Source organism: Amblyomma maculatum, chromosome 3 (assembly GCF_055883805.1).
Source record: "Amblyomma maculatum isolate TAMU_Amacu chromosome 3, ASM5588380v1, whole genome shotgun sequence".
Lineage (NCBI taxonomy): Eukaryota > Metazoa > Arthropoda > Arachnida > Ixodida > Ixodidae > Amblyomma > Amblyomma maculatum.
This window is the reverse complement of record NC_139346.1, coordinates 20263754-20291531: the sequence shown is the minus strand read 5'-3', so window position 1 is coordinate 20291531 and position 27778 is coordinate 20263754. Positions and strand designations below refer to the sequence as shown.

The 27778-nt window shown below is 46.2% G+C and overlaps 1 protein-coding gene across 2 annotated transcripts in view; it reads left to right on the top strand.

Annotated features, from left to right (window-relative positions):
• The window catches only part of LOC146194312 (proline dehydrogenase 1, mitochondrial-like), an 85709-nt gene that overhangs the window by 45339 nt on the left and 12592 nt on the right, over positions 1-27778 (top strand). Inside the window, exons 3-7 of one of the 2 annotated variants that reach the window (XM_084597346.1) lie at positions 2332-2481; positions 12139-12203; positions 12703-12884; positions 12943-13024; positions 22739-22831. In XM_084597346.1, coding sequence (XP_084453472.1) covers positions 2332-2481; positions 12139-12203; positions 12703-12884; positions 12943-13024; positions 22739-22831 — 572 coding nt within the window. Of the gene's footprint in view, positions 1-2328; positions 2482-12138; positions 12204-12702; positions 12885-12942; positions 13025-22738; positions 22832-27778 lie in introns of both variants that reach the window. The other variant, XM_084597345.1, reaches the window with a different exon arrangement.

Sequence of the window (27778 nt, the reverse complement as noted above, 5' to 3'; positions counted from 1 at the left end):
TAGGAAAGGGTCATCGATTGCTAAAGCTGAAAGGCACCTGAGCAGGAAACCTGAAATGACATGTTGCCACGAACCAGCTTCGGACACAATCGCGCGGAAGGGTGAGTCAGGCTTATGTGTTTTTACATAAGCCTGACGGGAAGGGTGTCCAGGGAGGTGGTTACAGACAATGGACCTCAATTCATGTCCGCATATCAGCAATTTTTGCAGGACAGGGTCATCCAGCATTATGTCATTATGTAATGGTCAGGTTGAACCGTTCAATCGTGTCCTGAAGGAGTACAGGTAGACTGAGTCACTGGAGCACAGGCTATTGAGAGAAGCCATCCTGGAGTACTTGAGCATCTACCAGAGCTCCACCATACTACCAGTTGCGAAACATCCCATAAGGCCAATGTATCAAAAAACGGCGGTTTTGATTGGTCAAAATTCGGGTGTTTACGAATGGTGGCAGCACCCGCGGCCATTAAAAGAAACTGCGTCTAAATTCCAAACTGTCTGATTGTTTATAAATGCACAACCGTAATGGAAAATAAAACTAGTTGAGGACTTGTAGCAGCAAAGATTATTAGGATAACAGCCATATAGTTAGTTAAGATGGAAAAGAGGAGAGAAAAATTTGATTTCCAAAAGGCAATGGCAGCAATAGCAAAAAGTTTGTATTGAAAGCTTCCAGATCGCGCAACAATTCATAGACACCCGAAAAATGCGTACAAAATCTGGTCACTTTTTGAAGCAGAGTTTCGCAACTGGTATGATCCAAAAGCTCTGGCATCTGCAGGGCTACACCACACGCTACAACAAGGGTGTCTTCTGCTTTCTTGCGCTACAGGAAAGGAAACTCGGTTGGATGTTGTTGGCCTTCCAGATGAGGGATTCTTCAATGAACCAGCAGTGTGCATGGCTGACTTGCAACAGCGGGGACCACCAACAAGTGAAAGGCTACACAGATGCAAAACGTGGTGCCAGAGATTCCGGCATCAACACAGGAGACTTATTAAGGATACAGAGAGATACTAGCATGAAAGGGGAGCACAAGTTTTCCTTGCTGCTGGAAGTGAAGAACCGAAAAACCATTAAGGTATGAATTCATATAGGTCAGAGTTGACAATAGTTGCCCGGGGAGGTCAACAAGGCGCTCGAATGCTGGCTGAGAAGGTGAAAGGGCATCGTGAAGGAGCAGTTGATTCGGAGACTGGTCTGTCCTACTTTGAGTCTTCTGCAGGCCTTGACACGACCTTGCCACACACCCAGGATGCGACCTTTGCAGCAGCAGACGCTACACTACCAAAGCAGCTGATGATTATCATGAGTTGTTACAGGATGCAGTGTAGCCAGACAACACAAGGCACCAAGAAATTTCACAAACTGCGGGTGCAGAATGTGAAGTGCATGGTGGGCTGCAAACGGAACAAAGTAAACAACAAGGGACCACTTTACAGATGGAAAATATGGATCTGGAAGTGCTGCGTAGACCTCGGCGCAAACAGAAAATGCCCACATGGCACCAGGACTAGAAAGTTGCCAGTTGTGTGTTTTTTGTTTTTTTTTCTTGCCTGAAACAAATTTGTTCTTTTTGTTGTTCTAAAGGGGAAAGGTGTTATGTATAGATGGCGCTACTGTTGCAAGCACCACCTATATTCATCTGTATACATTGTCGTCAGAATAAATGGAGGAGTTAGTAGTCCGCCAAGAGTCCGCCGCCCACGAACTGTGGAATCTTTCTTCGGTGCCACCACAGCTATGTTGCATGAATATTTTTTGCACTCACATTAATCCAATTTCAATTGTTACTATATTTCAGTTGGTCGAAGAACAGTCATTCAATTTGTCAAAGAACGGATTGTTGGTATTATAAGGGGCCTGTAATATGTCTCTATAGTTAGGTCAAGTCCATCGAAGCAGACTAGTTTTTATTACAGCAGACTTAATGCCAGATATGTCAGGCAACCTGATAACTTCTAGTGTTTCTTTAACAAATAGGGCAACTCTGTCACTCCTAGTATTTGTATCCTTTAAATTGATTCAGTAGCCTGGTGGTGTTACCTCGACATCAGCGGTATTGAGGTGTAACCAAGTTTTGGTTATAATAACTGTATGTGGTTCATGCGCTATTAATATAGTCTTTATATCCTCCAATTTATTTAGTATGCTCCGCGCATTCAGGTTTAAACACAGGACAGGTTCCTGAATATATACTGACATCGTTTCATTGTTCTGGTGCTTGTGTGTTAAGCTGAGGAAGAAGGTTTACATGACACCACCAGGGCAACAGCCAACATGCCAATATGCTGTTCATTCATGGTGCCCATCCCTTGCCCTGTCTAGCAGGCGGGGGCCAGCTGCGGCAGTTCCAGCCGAGTGAGCAGTTTGCCGACCGGCGGCAGCCGCACGTGATGGCCCGCACCTACTTCTACCTCAACGAAGCTCAATGCGAGAGGAACATGGACACTTTCTTGGAGTGCATTGATGCTGTTGCAGGTGACGTGGCACCGTGGTTTTTTCCTCACTTGTGAACTGTAGTGCTTTTCACCACTCTAGCAACCGGGAAAACCGGGAATTGTCAGGGAAATGTCAGGGAAACCATCAAAAATTTCGCCAAGTCAGGGAAAATAGCGCGATATATATTCTGCAGTTCATTTTCATTTTAAGCTGGCGCACAGCAAGTATGTTATACATGCAGATTTGTTTTTCTTTTTTTTGGGGGGGGGGGGGGGGGGGGCTGAGCGAGCGGTCCCCACCACGGCCGCGCCGCAAGGCGATGCGCGATATATTACTTTGACGCCAGCGCGGCTGAGCTAGCTGCCACAATAGAAGAACCAATTCACACGTGAGTTGGGTACCCAATAAAATATGCAGAAGCGCTGCGTGGGAGTAGTACGCGACAAAAAGCAGAAATAATCGCGCCGTCAGCGGCCAGAGCAAAAGCGATCGGCGAGCTGAGCTACAGCTGAGGTCCGTTGTGACACTGCATGATCGCTCACGTCTTCGCGATCTTGCCACAGGTTCTGCATTTCGTGTGCGCGATAAAATTGCTGATGTTGCCATCGGGCAGCGTGGTTGATATTCCCTGCAGATCTAACAGTCTGGCACCGGCTGTAACTCAACTGTCCCAACGGCACGCTTGTGGCCGAAGTCTTCTGGATTTTGTTCCTCGCCCGTTTCTTACGGCTTCCAAAGGCTCGTTGCGTGCACGGCTAAAATCTGCTGTTTTCCGGCATCTCGATCGCAAGGAAAAAAAAAAGAAAAACTGCACAAAGCAGTGCATCGAGAAACGCGAGCGCTAACAGCGGCCACGGCGGCGAAAGAAAAACAAAATGACGCGCCGGCGCTGATCACGCCAGCCAATGGGAGACGCGGACCGGCGCGCTTGAAAAGCGCGCCGCACACGTGACAGCTAATCAGAGATCATATACGGCGTTCGGAAAACCTGCACGCGCAGCCAGTCCGCTTGAGCAAAGCCATTTTGAGATAGCGCAGATTGCGCAAAAAGAAAGCAGTTTTAAACCAAGCCTAAGATGGCGGTGATCGGCCGGCTGCAACGCCCGCGGCGCGCGCGGGAATTTTGAACTTAATTTATTTTATCGGGGGGGGGGGGGGGGGGGGGCATTTAGTGGCTGCCATGACGTTTGGAAAGCCGATTTTATCGCATTTCCTGACAGAATTCAGCGTTAATAATTTGAGTGCAGGTGCTCGAAAGGGTAAACGTTTCGAAAATGAGTTTTTCTCAAAATCAATTTTTGACCATCTTCGACTGTTTTAAGACTCATGTCTCCCCTTAATTAACTCTATGCCTGTTTAGAATTTTCGCTAAGAGCGTGCTAAGAGAAGAGCATTTTCCCTCGCGATCGGCCGCGACCTAGGATGCCTCGCATCGAGGCACCCTATATACATCCGAATTTTGACCAATCAAAACCGCCGTTTTTTGATACATGGGGCCTATAGGAAATTTTGCAACTGGTAGTATCAGAGAGCTCTGCTGAGGCTGGCATCAGTGCGTTTTTAATTTTCAATAGACTTGCGACGTTTTTGCCCGCCATTAACATAACAGCCTCTTACTAATGTAAACTGCAGAATATTAATAAAAAGCGTTTTGTTGGGAATTATTCGTCTGTGCTCATTATCATCAGCAGCTACATTTTTTAGCCTGTTCACTCGTCAGGGAATTTGATCTGAAATAATCAGGGAACACCTGGAAAAGTCAGGGATTCTGAAAATAGTGGTTTGTTAGACACCCTGGGTAACCACATCGTAACCAACCGAACATTGTTTACCCGCAAGATTCCAGCAGTTGCTTGCGTTTTTTTTTTTTAAGACTGTTCACAACTGTAATGGCCTTCCTATCGAAGTGGCAACAATCATCTACCTGCAGCGCTTCAGATCTGCCATTTAGGGAGTACATTGATTATGCGAACCACTGTCTTGCTACCCCTGCACGTATGATAGAGACTGTTGAGGTATAAATAAATGCACTAAATGTGTGCTTACCTAACAGTTGGGCACATTCTAGTGTGTGACATGACTGTTTCTTCTGTCATGGAGAATTGTAGGTGTAACATTAAGAGATAGCTAGGAAGCATGCATACAGAGGGACTCAAAGGAATAACTCGAATAGCTGACATTCTAGAAGAACTCAAGAAGAAATGGGCATGGGCATGTAGTGCGAAGAGAGGACAACCGATGGTCGCTTAGGGTAGCAAACTGAATTCCAAGGGAAGAAAAGCGCAGCAGGGGGCGGCAGAAAGTTAGGTGGGTGGATGAGGTTAAGAAGTTCGCAGGGGTCAAGTGGATGCAGCTAGCACAGGACCGAGTTAATAGACCTCTCCTGGCCTACATCACGAATGACTTATTGGAGGAGGGGCGAAGGGTACGGCCGCCACTTGGCCTGGCCTGGTGGGCAAAATGTTTCGTTGGCTGTGGCGTGGTGCAGAAGATACGGTCTCATCTGGTGACATCGTGTTTTCTTCAATGCCATCAAGCTTTCACATGACAGAATGCTATATTCAATTTAAGATGCCCAACGGCATGTGTTTCTTCCATTCTAGAAGTGGCCTAAAATGTGTTTTTCAGCTGTGCAAAGAGCGAAGCGACAAAGCGACAGACGTCATGCCTCGATATTGTACTTGGCAGTAAGCACATTTTTTTCTGGTATACTCATGCGTTCATGTATTATGGGAGAATGCACTTATTAGTTTGCATCTTGTGAAAGAATTGGGCTTGAATGCTGACCGACCGCACTCTCAAAGGCCCGGATGGTATGCAATCAAGGGCAACACATTTAGAGATCCTTGGTCGGCATTGAATTTATTCTAGTTCAGCCATCCATTTTGAAGGCCTCTCATGCCAGCATCATGATCACTCAAGCCGCACGCCTAGACGGAATCGTAATAGTAAAGCGCATTCAAAGGCTGTCATGTCCCAATCGAAAAGTATCATTTAAGTGCAGCTATGAATGCTACACAATGCACATTGTTACTTTCCACACCACCGTACTCATTCGCATGGTATTGCTAGCAGCGGGGAAAATTTACGCTTCCTCGCAACATGCTTTAGGTGACTGAATTAAACGAATAGGCAGAAATAAGTTTTTCCCGCTACAAGATATTTTGTTTGGCCGAATATAACTGTTGTATACTGACAACCTGCCAATCCGGCAGGGGGCGCTTGTTAAACAGCTATTAATAAATGTGTTGCGGCCGACCAAGACAGTCGGGCACCAGCACTGGAACAGCTTACTTGTCGTGTCGTTCCTTCTGGACGTGACAACTGGCGACAAGGATGGGATCCGGTGGCAAATTGGTTTAATGTGCTGCGTGGCAAGCGCGTGCCATTAACAGGTGAAGATGACCACCGGAAAGCTGGAACCGTTCGACGCGGACACAACCGAGTGGGCGGAGTACCAGGAGTGCGCTCAGCTGTACTTCGCTGCCAAAGACGTCACTGAAGAAAGGCAGAAAGCGGTATTTCTGACAACCTGCGGGCCGACAACATATTCGCTGCTGAGAAGTTTTCTTGCACCTACGAAGCCTGCGGATGCGACGCTCACAGCAGTTTTCGCAGTTTTGAGTTCCCACTTCAAGCCGAGAGTGTCCGAAGTCGTCGCAAGTTTCAAATGTTTCTCGAGGCGGAGGCATGGAAGTGAGTCTGTGAATGACTACATTGCGGCACTTAACAAGCTTGTGGATGACTGCAATTTTGGACAGGCGTCGCGTGACCGCATGTTGAGGGATCAGATTGTCTGTGGTATCAATGATACAGGAATGCAGACACGCCTCCTGGAAGCCGCGAATTTAACCTTGGAATCGGCCAAGCAGTTGGTGACTGCCATTGAAGCCGTGAGGAAGGATGCAAACGTGCTGTGCACCCAAGCAGCGTCGACAAGCGAGATAGCGACGGCCAATTTCGTGGAACGACCGCCGAGAAGAGTTGCGGTTGAACGGCAGGGTTGCGTCCGGTGCAGTGGCAAACACTCAGCGACGCGGTGCTGCCACCGCACTAGTGTTTGTTTCAAATGTGGGCAGGAAGGGCACCTTGCAAGAGTCTGCAGCAACCCGAAGGTGGACCAGAGAAATCGGATGAGACCGCGTTCAGTGCACAAAATGGACGAGGTTGCCGAGCCAGAGACGGACGACACGGATGCACCTTACGACATGTGGACGTTACAAGCGGCCGGACCCAAGCCCATGCAGGTCCAAGTCTTCGTTAATGATGTACCACTAGAGATGGAATTGGACACCGGAGCCAGTGTCTCCATCATAGGTGAGGACAAGTTCAACGTCGTGTTTCCCGGAGCACAGCTAGAGCACTCTGATGTCAAGTTGAAAAGTAAGTTACTCAGGGCAGCTCTCGGCAGTTCTGGGGAAAATTACGGCCGTTGCGAAGTTAGGAGCCCGTGAGGCAACGCTGCCACTGTTCGTTGTGAAAGGACCATGTCCGACGTTGTTGGGGAGAGACTGGATGGAAGCGTTCGCGATTACCATAACGAAACCAAAGGAGCTTAAGGCAGTCTGTTCCGTGACAAGCCACGTCAAGGAATTCGTAGACATTTTCTCGGAGTCGCTTGGTACGTTAAAAGGCATACAGGCCAAGATTTCACTGCAGGAAGGGGCAAAACCAAAGTTTTTTAAAGCGAGGCAGGTGCCATTTGCATTTCGAGAGAAAGTAATAGAAGAGCTGCAACGCATGCAGAGGGAAGGCATCATACGCCCTGTCCGGACGTCGAGGTGGGCCGCACCTGTCGTGCCTGTGGTCAAACAAGAAGGCAGGGTAAGTATTTGTGGTGATTTTAAGGTCACCGTTAACCCAGTAACGGTCAACGAAAGCTATCCGATTCCCAGAATTGAAGAACTGTTTGCGAAACTGAGTGGTGGTGTTAAGTTCATTAAGCTTGACCTAAAGGATGCGTATCAACAAGTACAGTTGGAACCAGACTCGCAGGAATTGGTCACAATCAATACGCTGAAAGGGCTTTTCCAATTCACCAGGCTTCCATTTGGCATGGTGTCAGCGCCCGCATTGTTTCAGCGCGAAATGGACAACTTGCTGGGTGATCTGCCGCACATTGCTGTTTACTTCGATGACATTTTGGTGACTGGCCAGACCGATGAGGATCACTGGAAGAATGTGTGCAGTGTCCTTGGACGCCTGCAGGAAGCAGGGCTCTGCCTGAAACTGGCCAAGTGCGAATTCATGAAGGAAACAGTTGAGTACTTGGGCCATGTCATTACAAGCAAAGGCCTGCAGCCAAGCCCTAAGAACATTGAAGCGGTCCTTTTGGCTCCAAAACCATGAGACTGCAAAACGCTTCAAAGCTACATCGGCCTCATTAATTTTTACAGGAAATTCATTCCTCAGCTTTCAACAGTACTTCACCCGCTCAACCACCTGCTGAGTCCAGGCACACCATGGTCTTGGGAGCCAGCTCAGGAAGATGCATTCTGCCAAAGTAAGGCATTACTGGCATCAGCATCGACGTTGGCACATTTCGATCCGGGGAGGGCTACAGTGTTATACTCCGTTTCATACATCAAGTGCAACACTGCCAATGCTACAGTTCTTGTTTGCGCTCTCCGCATCCGCGATGAAAAATAGTGCCTACTCTTGACGAGAGCAAATAATAGTTATTTTGTCTGCAAGTTTAACACGCCTTACATTTGCCATCAACTTCATAAAGAGCACCTTTTTTAAGGAGAAAGGATCGGATTCGGTGAATTTGTATGTTTTTATGTCGTTTGCGTTCGTGTCGTGTTTTCGCTGCCCCGCAACCTTTCCAGCTGTGCCACTAGATGGCGCTGGCTGTGCCCTCTGCGCTGCGCATTTCTTTTTGAGAAAATGGTTCTTCGGTGCGCATTTTTTCTATAAGATCCGCACTGTGAAGATGTTTAAGCACGTGAAGCAAGCTATTGCAAACTTGTATGCTCGGAATACAGTCCGTTTCCTCAAGAACCACTCTACCACAAAACGAGCGTGTAGTGATACGCCTCCATTTTTTTTCTTGCGGACTAATTGCGTAGCTTTTGCTGCGTTGCACCTGATGTATGAAACGGAGTACAGTCACAGATGCGTCGCCCTATGGCGTTGGCGCGGTTCTCACACAGAGGGAAGCAGACGGAGTGGAGCGACCGATAGCTTTTGCGTCGCGAAGCCTGACCTCGGCGGAAAGGAACTACAGTCAGCTGGGCAAAGAGGCACTTGCTGTTGTGTTCGGAGTTACGCGCTTCAAGCAATACCTTGGGGTCGCAAATTTGAAATTGTGACTGATCATAAGCCGCTGCTGGGTCTTTTGGCAGTAGACAAGCCTATACCAGAGTCATGTTCTCCACGTGTCCTCCACTGGGCATTATTCTTATCAGGATACAACTATGTATTGAGGTATAAGCCTGGTGGACAGATTCCTCACGCTGATGGCCTGAGTCGGCTGCCCCTGCCAGTGAGGGAGGCTAATGTTGAATGCCCTCCAGAAGTTTTCATGCTCCAGGGTTGTTATCCAAAAGTGCTATCAGCATCCGTCGTGGCAGCGGCCACTAACAAAGACCCATATTTGGTACAGTTGCGAGAAGCTTTGTGGATGGGTAGAGGGCCTCTCTTGAGAGCCTTGGAAAGCCTTTGAAGCTAGGTTCCCAGAATTGAGCGTCCAGAGTAACTGCATTTTATTAGGGAACAGAGTGGTGATTCCTGCATCGCTACAGGCTGAAGTACTGCATCTTCTGCACGAAAGTCATCCCAGAATCTCAAAAATGAAAGCTGTTGCCCGCAGTCATGTTTGGTGGCCGGGACTGGATAGAGACATTACGGCAGCGGTCCAGACATGCCGGGTTTGTTAGGAGAACCAGCGGATGCCTAAGCCAGCGCCTGTTAGGCCATGGCCGTTCCCTGAGAGGCTGTGGTCTCGTTTGCATGTGGATTTCACCGGTCTGGTGCGGAATGTGTATTTGTTCATTGTGGTGGACGCATTTTCGAAATGGATAGAGGTCTATCCGGTGACGACTCCATTCCCAGCAGTGACAATCCAGAGTCTGAGACAGATTTTTTGCAGGTCAGGGCTTGCCAGACGTCGTCGTGTCGGACACCAGCCCGGCGTTTGCGTGTGAGGAGTTCAAGGTGTTTTTACAGAAGAATGGCATCCAACAGGTACTGGTGCCACTGTACCACCCAGCGTCCGCGCAGACCATCAAGCAGAAACTGAAGAAAGCCGGATCGGGAGATATTCGTACACAGCTAGCTAGAATCCTGCTAACATATAGGACCACACCGCACGAGGTAACTGGATGCTGTCCTGCTGAGCTGTTACTGGGCAGGAAGCTGAAAACAGCCCTTGACTTACTTCGACCGGATCTCCGGAAGGCAGTCATGGTGAAGCAGCTAGACGAAAATGTTCGCAGGAACCGGATGTCAGTTAGGGTGACTAACCTGGAGCCAGGAAAACAGGTATTCGTGGGGAATTTCTGACCTGGGCCGAGTTGTGTGCCAGCGGCGGTGGAGTCGGACGAAGGGTTTGCAGCAGTGGTGAGACTTCTGGAGGGCCGCGTGTGGACGAGGCACCACGATCATGTACGAGCAGCACCGCACGCGGTTGTCCCGAGCACTTTGGCTGACAACGTCGTTGCTGGGGAAGAGGATGCGCTGTCACCTGACACTACGACTGCTACTGCTGCTGGAGACATCGCCTCAGGCCATTCTGAGGAGAATGCGAACTCACCGCATGAGTCTTCCTGTGCGAACGCTGGCGTCTTGGGGTGTACCGGAACAACACAGCCAACGCAGCGGACACCCCTTCGTCGCAGCACCCGAACCCGGAGGGCTGTGGTGCGATATTCGCCTCAGACTTTTTTTTTGTTGTGGTTCGTTCTGTTCATGAACTTTTATTGTGCATGTCCCTTTCCTGTAAAGACGGGAGGGATGTTGTATACTGACAACCTGCCAATCCGGCAGGGGGCATTTGTTAAACAGCTATTAATATATATGTTGCGGCCGGCCAAGACAGTCGGGCGCCAGCACTGGAACAGCTGACTTGTCGTGTCATTCCTTGTGGACGTGACATAACACAAGCTAAAAAAGTCTGTACTTGGGCGGCAAATCACCCAGCCAAGCACGAAGCTCGTGCGTATGCTACTGTTTTCACTCACAACTGCCCAGGCTTCGTGAGGCTCAGCAGTCGCTTTTGTGAAGGACATTTAAAAAAACAACAAGGCCTGTAATAGGTCTACATTGACCCCTTTTACAGCATGCTTACGTCCTATGCGTTTGAAGTGTTCGGTAGGACTTGAAATCGTCCACAATGGGCCATGCCATTTCATGGACATAAAACTAATTGCATGCTTGCTGAGACTGTCATCTTTTTCAAGGTACATAGTTCCTCGAGCTCATATAACTTCTTTTGCATACAATTTCAGTTGTAAGTTAGCGCTCGTCCTGTGTCTCTCTCTTGCGCTAAGCCTCCCTGTAACTATAGTGCTGCATATTGTGCCAGGTCTGAATATGGCTAACGCACAATTTGAAGCAAAAACTGCATCCACGAAGCTTCTTGCAGCAGGGAGACCCGACTGGAAAGGCCGCATTTGCCCACCAAGCCGGTTTTCCCTCAGCGCGCCCCTCCTTGTCACCCTGACATCACATTGGTTGCAAACAGGGAGAGATTTATTGGAGGAAGATGGAAGAGGCATATGATGATTATGATTTATCATGGATCATGTGGACTTCAAAGCCCCCTTAACTGTCCACATAGGGAGCTTCACAACTAAGCAACTTGAACAGGTGCAAGAAATGAACAAAAAAACAACGCAAAAAAATGTTCAAACATCTGCTATTGTGGCAATGTGAATTTTACCAATGGCTGACAGAGTGGCCTTGATGCAGTGGTGTCCTCGGTAGCACCCCAGATAAGACCCTCTTGCTGAAAGCACAGCTGAGTCATGCGGTGGGGGCATGCATCACTTATGGCCTTCACCTTCATGACCACCTTCATCACCTTATCACCTTCATGACCAGCACAGCAAGGTAAAGAGGTGGGAGAGAGCACGAATGCTGCCAATGACATGGTTTCGCTGAACAAAGCTGTTGCTCATCCTGGCTGGGTAAGACGCAGAAAGAGCTCTTTGCTGCTTTTTCTTCTTTCAGCGTGAGAGTCATGGCCGGGTCAGTCTCCAAGCGGTCATTTTTTGTTTTTCTAGTAAATAAAAAGTGTATTAGTGGAGAAGGAAAGAAGCTTATAATTGCCAATATCTGCAGTGCTAATGAAGCTAGGTCAGAAATTACTGCAGTGGAGTGACAAGTAAGGGAATACCTATCACTCGTATGCTTTATCTAACCTCATCTAATGGCCTAACAAATTAGTAATATTTTATGGCGACGTCGATAGTTGGAAGCTTTCAGTGCCACTTGACGTGTTCTATTCCTGCACTATGGGGCACATTGTTGTCTGGGGGTGCTGGTAGTGTAGTAGAAAAAAAGCACCCGTACCTTTGCCTGTGGTGCCACAGCGCTGCTCGGCTCAGTGTTTGCTGTTGGTTATTCAGTTTTTCTTTTGTTGGAATGAGCGGCACAGTGTCTGCTCACGAGCACACGCATAATTTTCATCTGGCCTCTTCCTGGCTCAGTCAGAGCCTTCTGCTTTGCCGTAATGGGTGAACCCTGTCGCAGGTGCCACCGAGGGTACTGGCCTGGCAGCCATCAAGCTAACTGCCCTGGGAAGGCCACAGCTTCTGGTGAGTAGTGGTGGCCTAATCTGAACACATTGGGCAGGAAGGAATTCATCATTTTGCTTTCAGGGGTCCTTGTCATTTGTATGTTTTTACTTTTTATTTCATACCCTTTTTTCGTATGTCTCTGGAGAGAGTAAAGTCAAAAGGAGTGTGAAGGGCAGCAAGGGATGCTTACTGCATTCGAGTGTGACCCCGAGGCATTGCGACCAAGGGTCCAGTCGAGAGTTCTGAGCTGTGGCTAGGCTGAGGCAGCCGATCCAACTTTGCTCAACCTTGTGTACACAAACTTCTCTTAGCTCTTGTCAAGTCTCATCATCATTTTCCGGGAGGAACCATACCTAAAATTCACTGTGACAAAGCAAGAACGAACATGGCTGTTTTGCTGTTCACAAACAAGCAAGCAAATGATTTCAGAGATGTCATTTTGCATATAAGGAACACATTCTCAGAAGTTCCTTCGTGCACTCTCATTCAGGTGAACACTTGTAATGGTGCTGTGCAGATGCAGCTGAGCGAGGTAGTGGTGCACACGAGGCAGTTCTTCCAGGAGGTAACTGGTGCAGAGCAGGCCATGGCGCTCTCCTCAGTCAGCCCCTCGGCCATTCGCCAGAAGTTGCAGGTGTCACCTGCCGACCAGGACGCTTTCCGCAGGTGGCTCGAGCGCATGGACTACGATCGCAAAGGGTACGATGGCGGCTGCAGCAGATTGGTCTGCAGTGCAGCTAAAAACCCTCTCTTCCAGGCTGATGAACATCTTCTCCTGGAGTGGCTTGGTAGACACCAACTACTTCATCTCGGATTTGTTCAAGGTTCCCAACCTTAAGGTGAGGGGGCATATCTTGGTGTAATAATAATAATAATAATAATAATAATATGTGTCCCATAAAGAATACAAGACACTGGAGGCCTGCAGAAAAAGCTGTCATAAAAGACAGCTTGACGAGCCACAGGCCCCTGTGCACTGAACAGCGTCACAACGGCATTGTTTAAAGGGAAAAAGTATGATACATGCTCACAATCGAAATGCACTCTGATGTAGCATACGAAACGCTTCATTCAATAAAGCAAAAATAGCTGCTCATGCAGGAAGAAATACACTCTCGGCAAAAAGAAATAAATGTAGTTTCACTTATCCAGCAAAAATCATAAAAATACGTGCAATAATGGTGAGGTAAAAGAATGGAAATACCTTGATTTGAAGCAAGGAAAAAAAAGAAACATGGAAACATTTCATTAACAAGGCACACTATTACAAATAATGGGGCTGGTAAACTTGGGCGAGAAAGGGAAAAAAAGTGCCTAGCGTTTTTTTTAAAATACTGTCCAAGTTCTTTGAACAGGGTGTATTCAAGCTGTACATGTTCTTGGCGTAATCTGTTTAGTAACCTGGGTAAGTTGTTCTGGAGTTCTGAAAGGACTTTTTGCTGGGCCAGTTGGTGCAACATTTTAAAAATGGACGAAGCGCTAACAACACATTTACATGAAAAGGGACACGGACAAGTGCTTTACTGTGTCCCCTTTCATGTGAATGTGTTGTTAGTGCTTCGTCCATTTTTAAAATGTTGTTCTGAAAGTTCTCACTTTCCAAGGGTTAGTGTTGTGTGTTTGGGGGTGGTAGTATTTTCCTTTAAATTGGCTAAACGTTCTGAAAAATATCTCTTTATTTTTTCATATTTAGTGCTTTGCATAAGATATAGTCTAACAGTTTGATAGCCGGGATAACATTGTATTTGTCAAAAAGGTGCTGTGTGTGAGAATAAAAGGGCAGAGCTTGTAGTACTCGGCGAAAAATTTTCTGCAGCTTGTGAAGTTACCATGTGTTGTGGTACCCCAGATTAAATGGCAATAGTTCAATCTAAGGAACTAACATTGCAATTTTTGGTGGAAGTATGGGATGATCTCTGTATACCAACCCAATTACCAATTGTAAAAGCTTAATTGCCAGGTTACCTACATGGGCATCCGATGACATATTTTCTTGGAAAATAGTGCCTAGTGTCTCAACTGTGGAAGTTACTTTCATGGGTGTACCATTTAATGCGATAGATCTGCTGATTGTTTTTTTTTTAGTTCTAAATATTGCAACTTTTGTTTTATACTAATTTTTCTACGCGTCCATTCGTCTAAGTTTGCTTGTTGTGTCTGGTGATGTCGAACTCAATCCCGGACCTGACAGAAATAGCGCAGGTGCCTCGCTTGAATCAATTGCCTTTCATTGCGCGTAGATGCATTGGAAAAAGTAAAAAATCCGAAGTCAAGCAGTGTAGACTCAGATTCTGTGGAAGAACAGAGTGCTAGTTAAATGGCTAAACGACAAATGCGGTAGCGCGGGAAACCATCTTCGCCGATCTAACCTGGTGTTTTTTGGAATTCCTGATGCCAGTGACGAAACATGGACACAATCTGAATCATATGTAATTATTGTGCGCTCAAAGGAACTAGACATAACTATCAGTGAGAGTGCGCTTGAACGCGCTCACAGAGTGGGCCGTTTCAAGCCCGAAAAGAACCGCCCTATTATCGCCAGATTTGCTAGCGTTAAAGACAAGACAAAAATTTTCTCCTCTACCCAAAAGCTAAAAAATTTATACTACTCAAGAGTAAAAATTTAAACCAAATTGACACGCAAATGTTTTGACAAATAGAATATCTCTTTTTTCATGAAAGCTATTGAGGGTGTGCTCACACGCTTATTCCCTGCCTTATCAATACAAAATGCCTCAAATATCTCGCAATGCAAGGCCACCTAAGCGGTGGCCTTGTGGTAGAGCATCTGCCTTGCATTCGGGAGGTACCGGTTTTGATCCCTGGTGGCGCCAGTTACCCACCGGTTTTTCAATGGGTACAAGCTTCTGGGTGAAATGCTTGGAACAAGGGGTCGCGGCCCAAATAGTTGCACCGATGTGGCAGTGATCGGTTCCGCCATCGGACAACAATAAGTCCTCCTCGCTCGGAAAAATCCCATTCAAATCCCAGCCTCGGGAAGGAGCAGCAGTTTACATTAGGTAGCAAAGCACTGGAAGTAGTAGGCGAATATGTCTACTTAGGACAGGTAGTAACCGCAGATCTGGACCATGAAAAGGAAATAACAAGAAGAATACGATTGGGATGGAGCGCATTTGGCAAGCACTCGCAGATTATGACTAGCAGCTTACCGGTATCACTCAAGAGGAAAGTATACAACAGTTGCATCTTATCTGTACTCACCAATGGGACTGAAATGTGGAGGCTAACCAAGAGGGTTCTACTTAAGTTAAGGACAACCCAGAGGGCTATGGAACAAAAAATGGTAGGGGTAACATTAAGAGATAGGAAGCGTGCAGAGTGGGTCAGAGAAATAACTCAAGTTACCGACATTCGAGCGGAAGTTAAGAAGAAAAAATGGGCATGGGCAGGACATGTAGTGCGAAGAGAGGATAACCGATGGTCGCTTAGGGTAACAAACTGGATTCCAAGGGAAGGAAAGCGTAGCAGGGGGTGGCAGAAAGTTAGGTGGGTGGATGAGGTTAAGAAATTCGCAGGGGTCAAGTGGATGCAGCTAGCAAAGAACTGGGTTAATTGGACAAATATGGGAGAGGTCTTTGCCCTGCAGTGAGTATAGTCAGGCGGATGATGATGATGATGATTATTGTAAATCCTGGAAAGCTTGTTGCTCCCTGGTTGTTATAAATTCACCATATAAGGCATTCTATTTTTGTATTCGAGCAGATAGCTAAGCGGAAATCCATGTTTTTTGTATTTTTTATTCTTGTTTAACATATTTCAATGGAAAACTAGCCTCATATATTCTTTTAAATGAAGTAAAGAAAGCTTAGCTTCATAAGCATCATTAGGGTCTCCAGTTTGAAATAGAGTATACCAAGAAGTATTCTATTACGAAAGGTAGAAAGACTGTATTGTGTTATTGGCTGAGTAAAATGTGCTGACTGAGGCTCCTTATTCCACTGATGCCCCTTAGAACATTAAAATATTTGCAGATGGTCACTTAGATCTGAGACTCCAGCTTTAATCAAATCAGGAATTATATTTGTAATGAATACGTCAGTTAGAGGTGACAAGTTCTCGGTCACTCTTGTAGGAAGATTGGTAGTATTGCAGCACGCATTACTTTTTAATAGCATATCTAACCTAAGTTTTGCAGAATCATTTTTCATCATGTTAATATTGATGGCAATGCCAAAGATAAGTGTAATTTGTTATCATTGATGAAGGAAAGGAAATGTTATAAATATTCCAGAAAATGCGCGACAGAGCCATTAGGCGGTGATAGCAAACAGAAAACATAGTGTTATTACGTTTTACTGGCAGGATTTCATAGTCCTGTATTACCGTCGAAAACTCACTAACTATTTCGCAGGTTTTCTAGTTAGGAGCACACCCCACCACCTCATCTGATGGCCAATTCAGATAGAAAGTATTGTAAGATGGAAGCCGGAAAATATTCACGTTATCAGTGCACCATGTCTTTGTCAGCGTAATGACATAAAATGATTGGTTGGTTTGTTTGAAGAGTCTTAAGTCATTTTCCTTGTTAACAAAAGAATGTGTGTTGAGGTTAAACACTTGAAAGCCCTGAGAAATGTTGACCCTTAACTGACTGGTAAAAGTGTGCGGTAGCACATAGAACATATTGGGTACAATTACCATTTAGTTCTTTCTAGTCAGCTGAAACCTTACTTGAGTTTATCGTGGTGACTGGAGTTTGAAATGACCACCGCAATCGCTCGGACAGTTTTCTGCAATAGAACCCTGTTATTGCTGTGCCATATGTATTTGTAGTTATTAGTCCAAAGCTTTGTTCCAATCAGCAAAGCGCGTGTCCTTTTAGTCAAGTTCTCAGACACAAAAATGCTGTTGCTTTTGCTGGCCAGTTCTTCCCTCTTTTGCCACCATTATCCCTGACCACCTGGTGCGCAAAAAGGCAGATTATTCCTGGTGTCTTATCTGCCTTTTATGGGTGGCCACCACATTTGTTTCCAGAAGCTGCGGCAAAATGTTCAGCGCTGTCATGGAGGAAGTTTTCGTTTTGTGTGATGCCATGAAATTCAAGGTCAAGCTGTTGTTGTGGTAACTAGCGTCGCCGAGGTGTTGTGTTCGTAACCAGCGGCATGGAGTGGACATCCAGGTGGAGTGCAGAAGGCAGACTGGATGGGAGCGTTGACTGGACTGGACGCGGTGTCTCATGCGGTGTCTGGTGCTCTGTGTTCCGTGTGCTTATGTTAGGGCTAGGGCTGGTTGGACAACCGCCATGCTGACTGCATGTCAGTTCAGTTCAGTTCTGTCGTTCAGTCGTGTCCGACTCTTTGTCACCCTATGGACCATATCACGCCATGCTTTCCGGTCTCTCACTATCTTCCTAACATCACATAACTCCATCTGCAGCGCCTCGAGGATGCCATCTAACCATCGCGTTCGCTGCCTACCCCTTCTCCAGTGACCCTCAATCTTTCCCAACATCAAATCTTTCTCCAGCGACTCCTCTCTTCTCATCAGATGACCAAAGTAGCTGAGCTTTAACTTTAGAATTTGACCCTCCAATGAGCAGCCAGGGTTTATGGTCGACAATATCGACTGATTTGATCTTCTGGCCACTCGAGGAACTCTCAAGAGTCTCTGCCAGCACCACAATTCAAACGCGTCAATTCTTCGGCGGTCAGCCTTCTTCATAGTCCAACTCTCGCATCCATACATCACATCTGGAAGGACCATAGCACGAGCTATACGGATTTTGGTTGGCAGTGTAATGTCTGCTCTTTACTAGGCGGTCAAGGCTAGCCATGGCTCTCTTTCCCAGAAGCAGGCGTCTCCTAATTTCATGGCTGCAGTCTCCTTCCGGGGTAATCTTGGAGCCCAAGAAGAGAAAAACTGTCACAGCTTCCACTTCTTGTCCCTTGATGCTCCAGGACTTGATAGGGCAAGACGCCATGATCTTTGTCTTTTTAATGTTCAGTTTAAGCCCAAACTTCTCACTCTCTTCTTGCACGCACATCAGAAGTCTCTTGTGTTCCACTTCACTTTCTGCCATTAAAGTGGTATCATCCGCATATCTAAGGTTGTTGATACGTTTTCCAGCAATCTTCACTCCAGCTGAAGACTCGTCCAGACCGGCCTTCCTCATGATGCACTCAGCATATAAGTTAAATAGGCAGGGCGACAGTATGCAGCCTTGTCTCACTCCTTTCTCAATCGGAAACCAATCAGTAAGACCATGCCCAGTTCTGACTGTGGCCTCTTGTCCTTCATACAGGTTCCTGAGGAGACAGATGAGGTGAATTGGAACTCCCATCTCTTGGAGAGCTTGCCACAATCTGCTGTGATCTACGCAGTCAAACGCTTATGCATAATCAATAAAGCAGAAGCAGATGGGTTTCTGGAACTCTCTTGCTTTTTCCATGATCCAGCGAATGTTGGCAATCTGGTCTCTAGTTCCGTTAACACCTGTAATACAGCTTTCTGCTTTGCCATTCCAGATTGCCTACCTTCAGTTGCAAAATTTCACGGTTTTGGGCTTTAGTTCGAAGGGAACAAAATGTAGTGCACCAAGACAAGGGCGGAAAAAGGAGTCCAAGTATCTACCCTTCTGGCTTTAATTCCTTTACTTCACTTTCATTTTTTTTTCTATTCGTGTTAATAGTTGTTCATAGTTGTTCAGTTGTTCAGTCATGGATTGGGCAGAGCCTTCAAGGCTTTCAACTGTTTCTTTGAGGAGTAGAAGATATTCCAGTTTTTTGTTGATGGATTGCAGCATGGCTCGAATATTCTGTGCATATGAGTCACTATCAGGCAGTGGAGCACGACCCTTTGCAAGCTATGCAGTGCCACGCACTGCTCTCCCTTTATTGTGGCATCAAAAATTCCTGCACTGCAATCTATTTCTGCACCAAGTTCTTCCAGCTGCATTCCACACTCCTCTAGATGCACTTTGGCTGCAGCCATAATAGAAATGGGGACAGGCATTAACCTGCAATGCCAGAGAATTACTGCTGCTGACAGTGTGAGTAGTCGCTGGGCTTGCTGTATAGCTTGACCGACGAGTGGGCACTGTTGGAAGCGATGCCGCGAACGTAGGCTCTGCTTTGCAGCGATCAACGCACGATTTCCCTAGTTGATGGTAAGCGAAGGCTCAGCTCGGTCGCAGCATATCTGCCAGAGTGCTTAACACAGTGCTTGTTTAGTTCCTGTTTAGGACTTATTGCTAGCTTTGTCCACCGTGAATGCTAGGCTTCTTCTTTTACATCGCCAGGGTGCAACATGATGTTTTCTGCCCAGCATATCCTAACAAAAAAAGAACAGTTTTTGTGTGAATGGAAAGCGGCACAAATAAATGCACTCATTTCCATCGGTTTCTTGCAGCAGTGGATTATCGCTCTGTTTTTAACTCAGAGGGAGCTTTTTCTTGAGCAAAGTAGAGTTCTGGGCTAGTTGGTTCTGGGACATGATTACTGGGAGGCTTAGTGCGGAACAGACAAGGACAAGAGAGGCACACAGGACGAGCGCTAACTTACAACTGAAAATTGGAAGGGGAAAGTGTACGAACTCGAGGAAAAATATGTGTGCATGCTCTAAAAGTGCTGAATTCCTTCCTTCTGAATTCCTTCCTGCATTTCTTCTTTCTAAAAACCAACAATTAGCAGCAAACATCATTTGGCCTGGGGATATGTGCTACCATTTAGTTTGCATTCTGAGATAAATTGAAGCCAAAATCATTATTTACACCTTGATACTCCATCTCTTTCTTTTTAAACAACGTTACCTGTTACAAAATCATTTACAATTTCCTCTGGTGGTTTTCGCCTTGAGGTTGCATTTTGAGACCCTTTGGAGCCCACATCTTGTCATGTGAATTTGATTCATATTCGATTCAGCAGTAGAAGTAAACTATTCGTTCCTGATTCAGTTAAGAAAAATACATACCCCTTATAGAAGTAATCTCCTGGGAGAACTTGAGAATGGCATTTGGATGATACTACAGTCAAGCTCACATGAAACGCTTACGACGAACCAGACTTGTATGAATATACATTATTTTGAATGGCGCATAATTGCATATGTAACGAACATCTCTGAGCTCTGCAGATCAGTTACAGTGAAAGTTACGGACTAAAACCCCTTTGCGCACCTGATCTTTTTACCCAACTTCCTTGCAAGCGAGCTATCTGTTTTGTGCCCCTTCTCAAAGGGCTACCCTTTCCCTCCCAGCACGTGCTGCCCATGGGTATTGGCGCGTGATCGCTCTTCTGCTCCCCTCACCTGCCTCTCCTCGGTCCTCCCCTCACCCTTTCTTGCAACTCCGTCGCCTTGCACTGGCTTCAAGTCCAGAAGTTTCCTTTTATGGCCGTAACGGGCTATGGTTTAGACACTTTCTTGCTTCATTGCTGCACATGCACTTCTGTTCCATCAATTGCGGCCCTTTGTTCTCTTTTTCGGTGGGTATGATGCAAGCATTTCGTTTTAGTCTGGCACGAGTCGCTCGAGTTGTCTTCGGGATAACGGACGCGAATGCCTGCAGCAGTCACAAAATGTAAAGCAATGAGCTCATCACTATTGACTGCTACCTCGAAGGCAGCCTGGATGGAGGTGACACGCATAACTGTATCCATGAGGTCGACGCAGTTCCTGATCCGAAGATTATCATTTCGGTGGCGGTGTGTGGCAGCGTGACGTTGACTCTGGTAGACATGGGTTGGGATGAATTTTTTTTTCTCGTGGTGAAGACTCTGATATTGCGGAACTGTGCGAAGATGAGGGCATTGTGAAGTGCAGGCCGAGAGGGACGTGGAAGGACAGGTTGACGATGGAACTTTGGAACCAGCACCCATAAGCACGCCGGTAGCAATTCTCCACATAAAGGGTCCATGCTTCTGCTTTAAATAGAATGGAGACTGCCTTCATCGAATCTGCACCACAAAAACTACCCTGACTTCTTTGGATGCCGTGTGATGCTTAGTTTCGTTACAAGCGGGCTCGACTGTATCTGATTTGTGCTTACCAAACGTATTGTAATGCTTAAGGACCTACGTCTTTATATTTAGTTTTCCTCGTCATAAGTAGTGCTTATGACAATGTAAATGCTGTAAAAGCTTGGCGATACTAATTCGTTCGATACGAATTGTGGCATATGATTTCCTAACATTTGGGGTCACTTTCAGCTGGCTTTTGGCGCTGTGTGCCGTCATCTGTCATGTAGTGTTGGAGCGCAGCAGCACGTGAGACTGGTGATGACGGCATGCCACTTTGACAGCTCTGGCTTGACGACGGAGTAAACAAGTGTGCTTGGTGGCACGCGCCCTCTCTCACATAAAGGGAGCTTATACTCTCATGCAAACTCTCTTCTCTTCATTTTTTTTTTTCAAAAACCTTTTGGGGTGCTTAGATTCACGAAATCTTCGTACCTGCATCGCCTGTCAGCAGTGCAACGATTGTCCACACCCTGTGCAACCGGCCCCTTACAACCACTCCCATGTATGGAACGTCCTCTCGATTGCATTGGCGTCATTAAGTTACAGAGGCCGAGTCTTCCTTTCCAATGCCGTTGAAGCTCTGCTTGCCAAATTTTGCACCATACATCAGACCACCACAGCCCACCACTCTCAAACTAACTGGCTGACTTGAGTCATACTGGCAGAGACATGTTGACTGTGTATGTCACAGCTGATCACACCAATTGGGATACTGTCCTTCCTTTTATGACATACCACTGTCTTTTCCCCTTTCTTCTATGTGTGCGAGGCATTGTGAATAATGTGCAACATCTTTACCTTGTAGTACTGAAATGGATGGTAATGGTGGAATTGCTGCTTAACCGTTGCAGAAGCTAGAACAGGACTATTTTTGTGTCATTTATGCAGTTTCACTTTGACAGTCCCTTCCTAAGGTTGCCTTAGATGCAGTGGAAAGACCTGCATTCATCAGCCTAGAGTTGGTAAATGCTGTGAACTAGCCAAAAGTGCAGTTAGCAACTTCATGTCTAAATTCACAGACCACTGCTAAACTCACAACCACCATATTTATTCCATAATTCATCATCATCATCATCAGCTTGACTATACCCACTGCACGGCGAAGGCCTCTCCCATATTTCTCCACTTAACCCGGTTCTGTGCTAGCTTCATCCACTTGACCCCTGCGAACTTCTTAACCTCATCCACACACCTAACTTTCTGCCACCCCCTGCTACGCTTTCCTTCCCTTGGAATCCAGTTTGTTACCCTAAGCGACCATCAGTTATCCTCTCTTCGCACTACGTGTCCTGCCCATGTCCATTTCTTCTTCTTAATTTCCACTAGAATGTCGGTAACTTGTCGGTAACAGAATTACCATAGTCTCAACATGTTCTCCTAAACTAGCATTTTCTTTACCATGACCATTACATGATCTAAGTAAGTTGCCAGTCAAGTGTGAGATCCATACTGGAAATACTGGCATTCTTTAGTTAAAACTGGACTTTCTAATTTTATCAATGTATGTTTTGGTCTATGTTTGGTTATGCAATGCATGAATGGTGCACTACAGACAGTGTTTTCCGCCTCGTGTTGCAGACTGGGCGTATGGAGCCGATAATCTCAGCTCTGACCGAGGAAGAAGAGGAGATGTTCCGCAACATGATGCGCCGGGTGCACACCATCGCCCGGGTGAGTGGTACTGCTTCAGGGACTCCAGAGCCCCACGGTTCCCTCTGGCCTGATCTGATTGAGCTTAGAACTGAAGAACCCCAGCTGCGAGATACAAGTAATGCAAAACAGGTTGACTCATCTTAAGTTCTTCTTAGCTTTAAGGGCCCATGAAAGGCTACTTACGAAAACTAAAAAATGTGCATGAGTTATAGGCCTCCCATTAATTGTCACCACAACACAAAAATTGTTAAGCTACCTTTATTAGCAATCAAGATATGGGCGATCGAATATGATGCTCCTCCTCTCCCTCCTCATGTGATCCCACAGCAGGGCGCAAGTAAAAAAGAAAACCGCCCGTATAACTTAGGAGCATTCAGTGACCAGGTGTGTCAGCTACCCTATGTGACACTGCATGGGAGGTTTACGCGCGGAGGTTTGCTACCCTAATCAGTCACGGGCAGTCGCTAGGAGCCCTTTTGAAAAATTATTTGTAAATCATGTGCCCCACGCAAAGCTTTCATATTTGACCCGAATACTCATAAGGACCACTGCTATGGATTTCTTGCATTCGAATATTACCACAGGGGCCCTTTAATGTGAATCATTATGTTTCAACAGTTAACGCAACACATCCAAACCAAACATGTCAACCACTGTGAAATGAACAGACTATGCACGAATCAATGTTACCAGCTTCAGTTTAAAAACTCCGGAGCGCTGTGCGGCCAGTGACACCGCAGTCAAACCAGGCTTTGGCGCACCGGCAGCTGCAAGTGTTTGGGCACAGTTAGAAGCGTTGACTTGCCGTGCGAGCTAATAGTATGAATTTAGTATTTCTTTGATTTTTTTTCATTCTCACAGTTCGCATAGTTGAGTTACAGATTATATTAAATGGATCGGAAATTGCCACTGCGCCTAATAATGATAGGAAAAAGAATAGGAAACGACTAACTTTATTATCCCTGCCCAAGAGCTTATTTTGAAAGAGTGTCATTGTGTAAGAGGAGTTCCCTTCATGCTTGTAGACCCCTCTCTGAGAGTCAGAGTCAGTCAGTGAGCGGCTAAAGCGCACGCTTAAAGACCCAGTCTGAGCGGGCCAGACCTATTACTTTCCGAAAGTTCTAAAACAAGACAATGCAGGTTGAGAGAAAAATAAAGACATGCCGCATTGTCGATTTTTGCCCTCACTTAAACTCTTTGCAGCAAAAAGCAACTGCTTGCCTGACAGCATGCGCTTTCAGTAGATAATGTTGGGCATTGACCAGGCAGTCTCTTTCCTGGGTGCATTTTTTTGCCTGGTTCATCCTATCCTTAAGCATGTGATTTGCTATGGCAGCACACATGTGCAAGTCTGTGTGTGCGTTCCTCATGTGCACATGTATGTTTTCTGCATTTTGAAGTGTGTGGTTGTGAGCGGCTCCAAGAAAAATACCTTGTGGGCTGGAGACTGCAAAAGGGAAGCCACGTGTATTGCTCGAATGTGCAAGTGCACACAGGAGAGATTTACTAGGTTGCCAGACAGTTTGCTTTGCCCATATAGTTGAACCCGGGTATATCGAACTCGAAGGAGATCGCGAAATAGTTCGATATATTGATAATTTGATATACAGAAATCGGCTTGAGATACCACTTACCATCGTGAAAAATGATCCCGTATTTGTCGCATAATCAACACACTCGCATAATGAACTCACTCTCCACTTTTGCCCCCGAGAATTTGAAAAAAAAGCGCTGGGCGGTGGCGCATCCCTCCGTTTCGGCTGTCGCATCTACAACTCATTTATTGGCAGCACACCAAGATGCCGCGCAGCGATAACATTGCAGCATGTTTATCTTTTGACTATAGTTTTGATGCTAGTTCCTGCGGTGGCAGGGAGCGAACTTGGCACAGTGCTCGTGATGGCTTGATTACACAAGACTGGTTCAATTTATCACACCGTGCTGGGGCGGGCAGAGTACACTGTCACAAAATCATTGGAAAGCGTGATAGCTGCAAATGCTCATTGAAGCGAACAATGCTAAAAGCCGGTGTCATGATTGCAGCTGACAGCGTGCTTTTATTGATTCATAGGTGCAAGGACGGACGACTCTCGCAGAAAAAAAAAATAATAAAAATTGCTGCTTCTTAACATCCGCAGACTCCATAGCTTACGCTACGTCACACGTTCATCATGACGACAAAGATGGACGACTCTTTGGACATTGTCCAATACCACATGATGAGTTTTGCTTCTGTTAGAGATTGTACTGAAGGCTCGGAGGCGGTGGCCTTTCAGAACATAGTTGGCATTCCAATAGACAATTTTTTTTAATCTTTTCTTTATGGCAGTCAGTTTTATCTGCAGCGCAAAGGAATTTGCGTTGGTTTATGTGTAGCACCTATATTATGCTATATATTTTCATCTTTTATTGACCGCTCATTGGAATCAACCTTTCATGATGGTCCGGTTTTCAAAGTTTTTAGATATATTGACGATTGTTTAATCCTTTTAAAGTCTGGGACCTTTACATCCCTTGACCTGGCTGTTTTACAAATTTTAACTGCTTTTAATGAATTAGGAAAAGGATTGGTTTTTACACATGAACTACCTGACAACCAAGAGTTACTGTTCTTGGACCTAAAGCTCTTGTTCTGTGGCAGCCATATTTGCTGTATGTACTCCCCCCGTGCCAACAAAGAGTTGCCGAGATATGACTCATCGCACTCCAAGGTTGTGAAAAGAGCTATTGCATCTCTCTGTTTGGAATCCACTTCATAAATCGTGCCTTCATAGCCTCAATAATCAGGTTTCCCGTCGCTTGGCGGTAGGCTTCCCTGGACTGGTTGTATCAGTAGTCACGGAAACCCTCCTGCAAAACCCAAAAAAGAGGATCTGATCTCTTGTCTTCAAAGCCGGTGGTGGTCCCATATGCTCAGAAGAATATTTTGTCACATTTTCTCCCATCTTGATTTGTTATTATGTACCACTTAAGCAATGTTATTTAATTTAACAATACTATCAGTCTTATTCAGGGCTAAGATAGGAGTGCATTGCTTAGATCAAAAGTATGCTTACTGAAATACAGTCATGACCGAAGGAAAATAAATGTGAACAGCATACCTACCATCGCGGATCCAGCAATTGAGACAACAGAGAGAATTACTCATGGCTCTTAGCATATGCAATATCATTGATAAGTTTATTATAACTTCGGTTTGGACATAGCGGCTAGCACATGTGGAAGACACATACAGAAGATAGGTTGACAGTTCCTCGTGCGATAGCCACTACATCCGACTCTAGCAACGAACAAGCCCAAATAAGAGCCTTGGTAGCACAGTCTCGCACTTCTTCGACAAAAAAAGAATACTTCATGTAGTCTTTTGAAAACCTTTTTTCTTCCATACGCTTAGAATTTTCGTTCTGCGTTATTCGGGATGTGGACTCTGTTATACAGTCGAACCCGGATAATTCGAATTTCGGTTATATTGAACTCACGGAATATCCCTTTGAAAATCCCATGTAAAAGTATAGGAAAGCTGCGTCGTATATCGAACTCAATTTCACCGGTCGTTCAATACATCGAACTCCGCACCACGCATTGGACGGTGCGCCTTCCCCAAAAATGTCGCATCACCCTCGGCCATTTGCCGTGTGACGTTTTCAAGCCAGACGCGGAGGTAATGAGAGGGCACAGTTCGGCGACGGCTGGTCTAGGGCAGCGCCGCGCCCTTTCCCCAAAGGTGCGCGCATCTGCTGTGATCGCTGCCACTCGCTAGCACGTAACGTTTGCAAGCCATGTGCATGAAAGCACGAGGGAACCAATGAAGTCGTGGTATTCGGGAGACAGGAAAAACGCGATAGAGCGAAGCGAAAAAGTGTGTCCACTCTTCTGCCTCTCCAGTGTGTGCTGTGAACGCTCTGCGCACGGCAGCTGACGTGAGATGCACGTCTCGTGTTGTGACATCGTTCTGAACGTGTGTAAGCTACCATGGCTGCAGACACTAAGAAGCGGCAGTTCTTAGTTCTTTTGGTTTCGTTTTTTGTGGGAGTCATTCATCGCTGCCATTTTTCTGAACGTGCGTAAGCTACGGCGGCTGCGGACGCTAAGAAGCGGCAGTTCAGTTCAGTTCAGTTCAGTCGTGTCTGACTCTTCGTGACCCTATGGACCATGTCACGCCATGCTTTTCGGTCTCTCACTATCTTCCTAACATCACATAACTTCATCTGCAGTGCCTCGAGGATGCCATCTAACCATCGCGTTCGCTGTCTACCCCTTCTCCGGCAACCCTCAACCTTTCCCAACATCAAATCTTTCTCCAGCGACTCCTCTCTTCTCATCAGATGACCAAAGTAGCTGAGCTTTAACTTTAGAATTTGACCCTCCAATGAGCAGTCAGGGTTTATGGTCGACAATATCGACTGATTTGATCTTCTGGCAGTCCAAGGAACTCTCAAGAGTCTTCGCCAGAACCACAATTCAAATGCGTCAATTCTTCGGCGGTCAGCCTTTTTCACAGTCCAATTCTCGCATCCATACATCACAACTGGAAAGACCATAGCACGAGTTATACGGATCTTGGTTGGCAGACTAATGTCTCTGCTCTTTACTAGGCGGTCAAGGCTGACCATTGCTCTCTTTCCCAGAAGCAGGCGTCTCCTAATATTATGGCTGCAGTCTCCTTCCGAGGTAATCTTGGAGCCCAAGAAGAGAAAATCTGTCACAGCTTCCACTTCTTGTCCCTTGATGCTTCAGGACTTGATAGGGCAAGACGCCATGATCTTTGTCTTTTTAATGTTCAGTTTAAGCCCAAACTTTTCACTCTTCTTGTACGCGCATCAGAAGTCTCTTGAGTTCCACTTCACTTTCTGCATTAAAGTGGTATCACCCGCATATCTAAGGTTGTTGATATGTTTTCCAGCAATCTTCACTCCAGCTGAAGACTCGTCCAGACCGGCCTTCCTCATGATGCACTCTGCATAT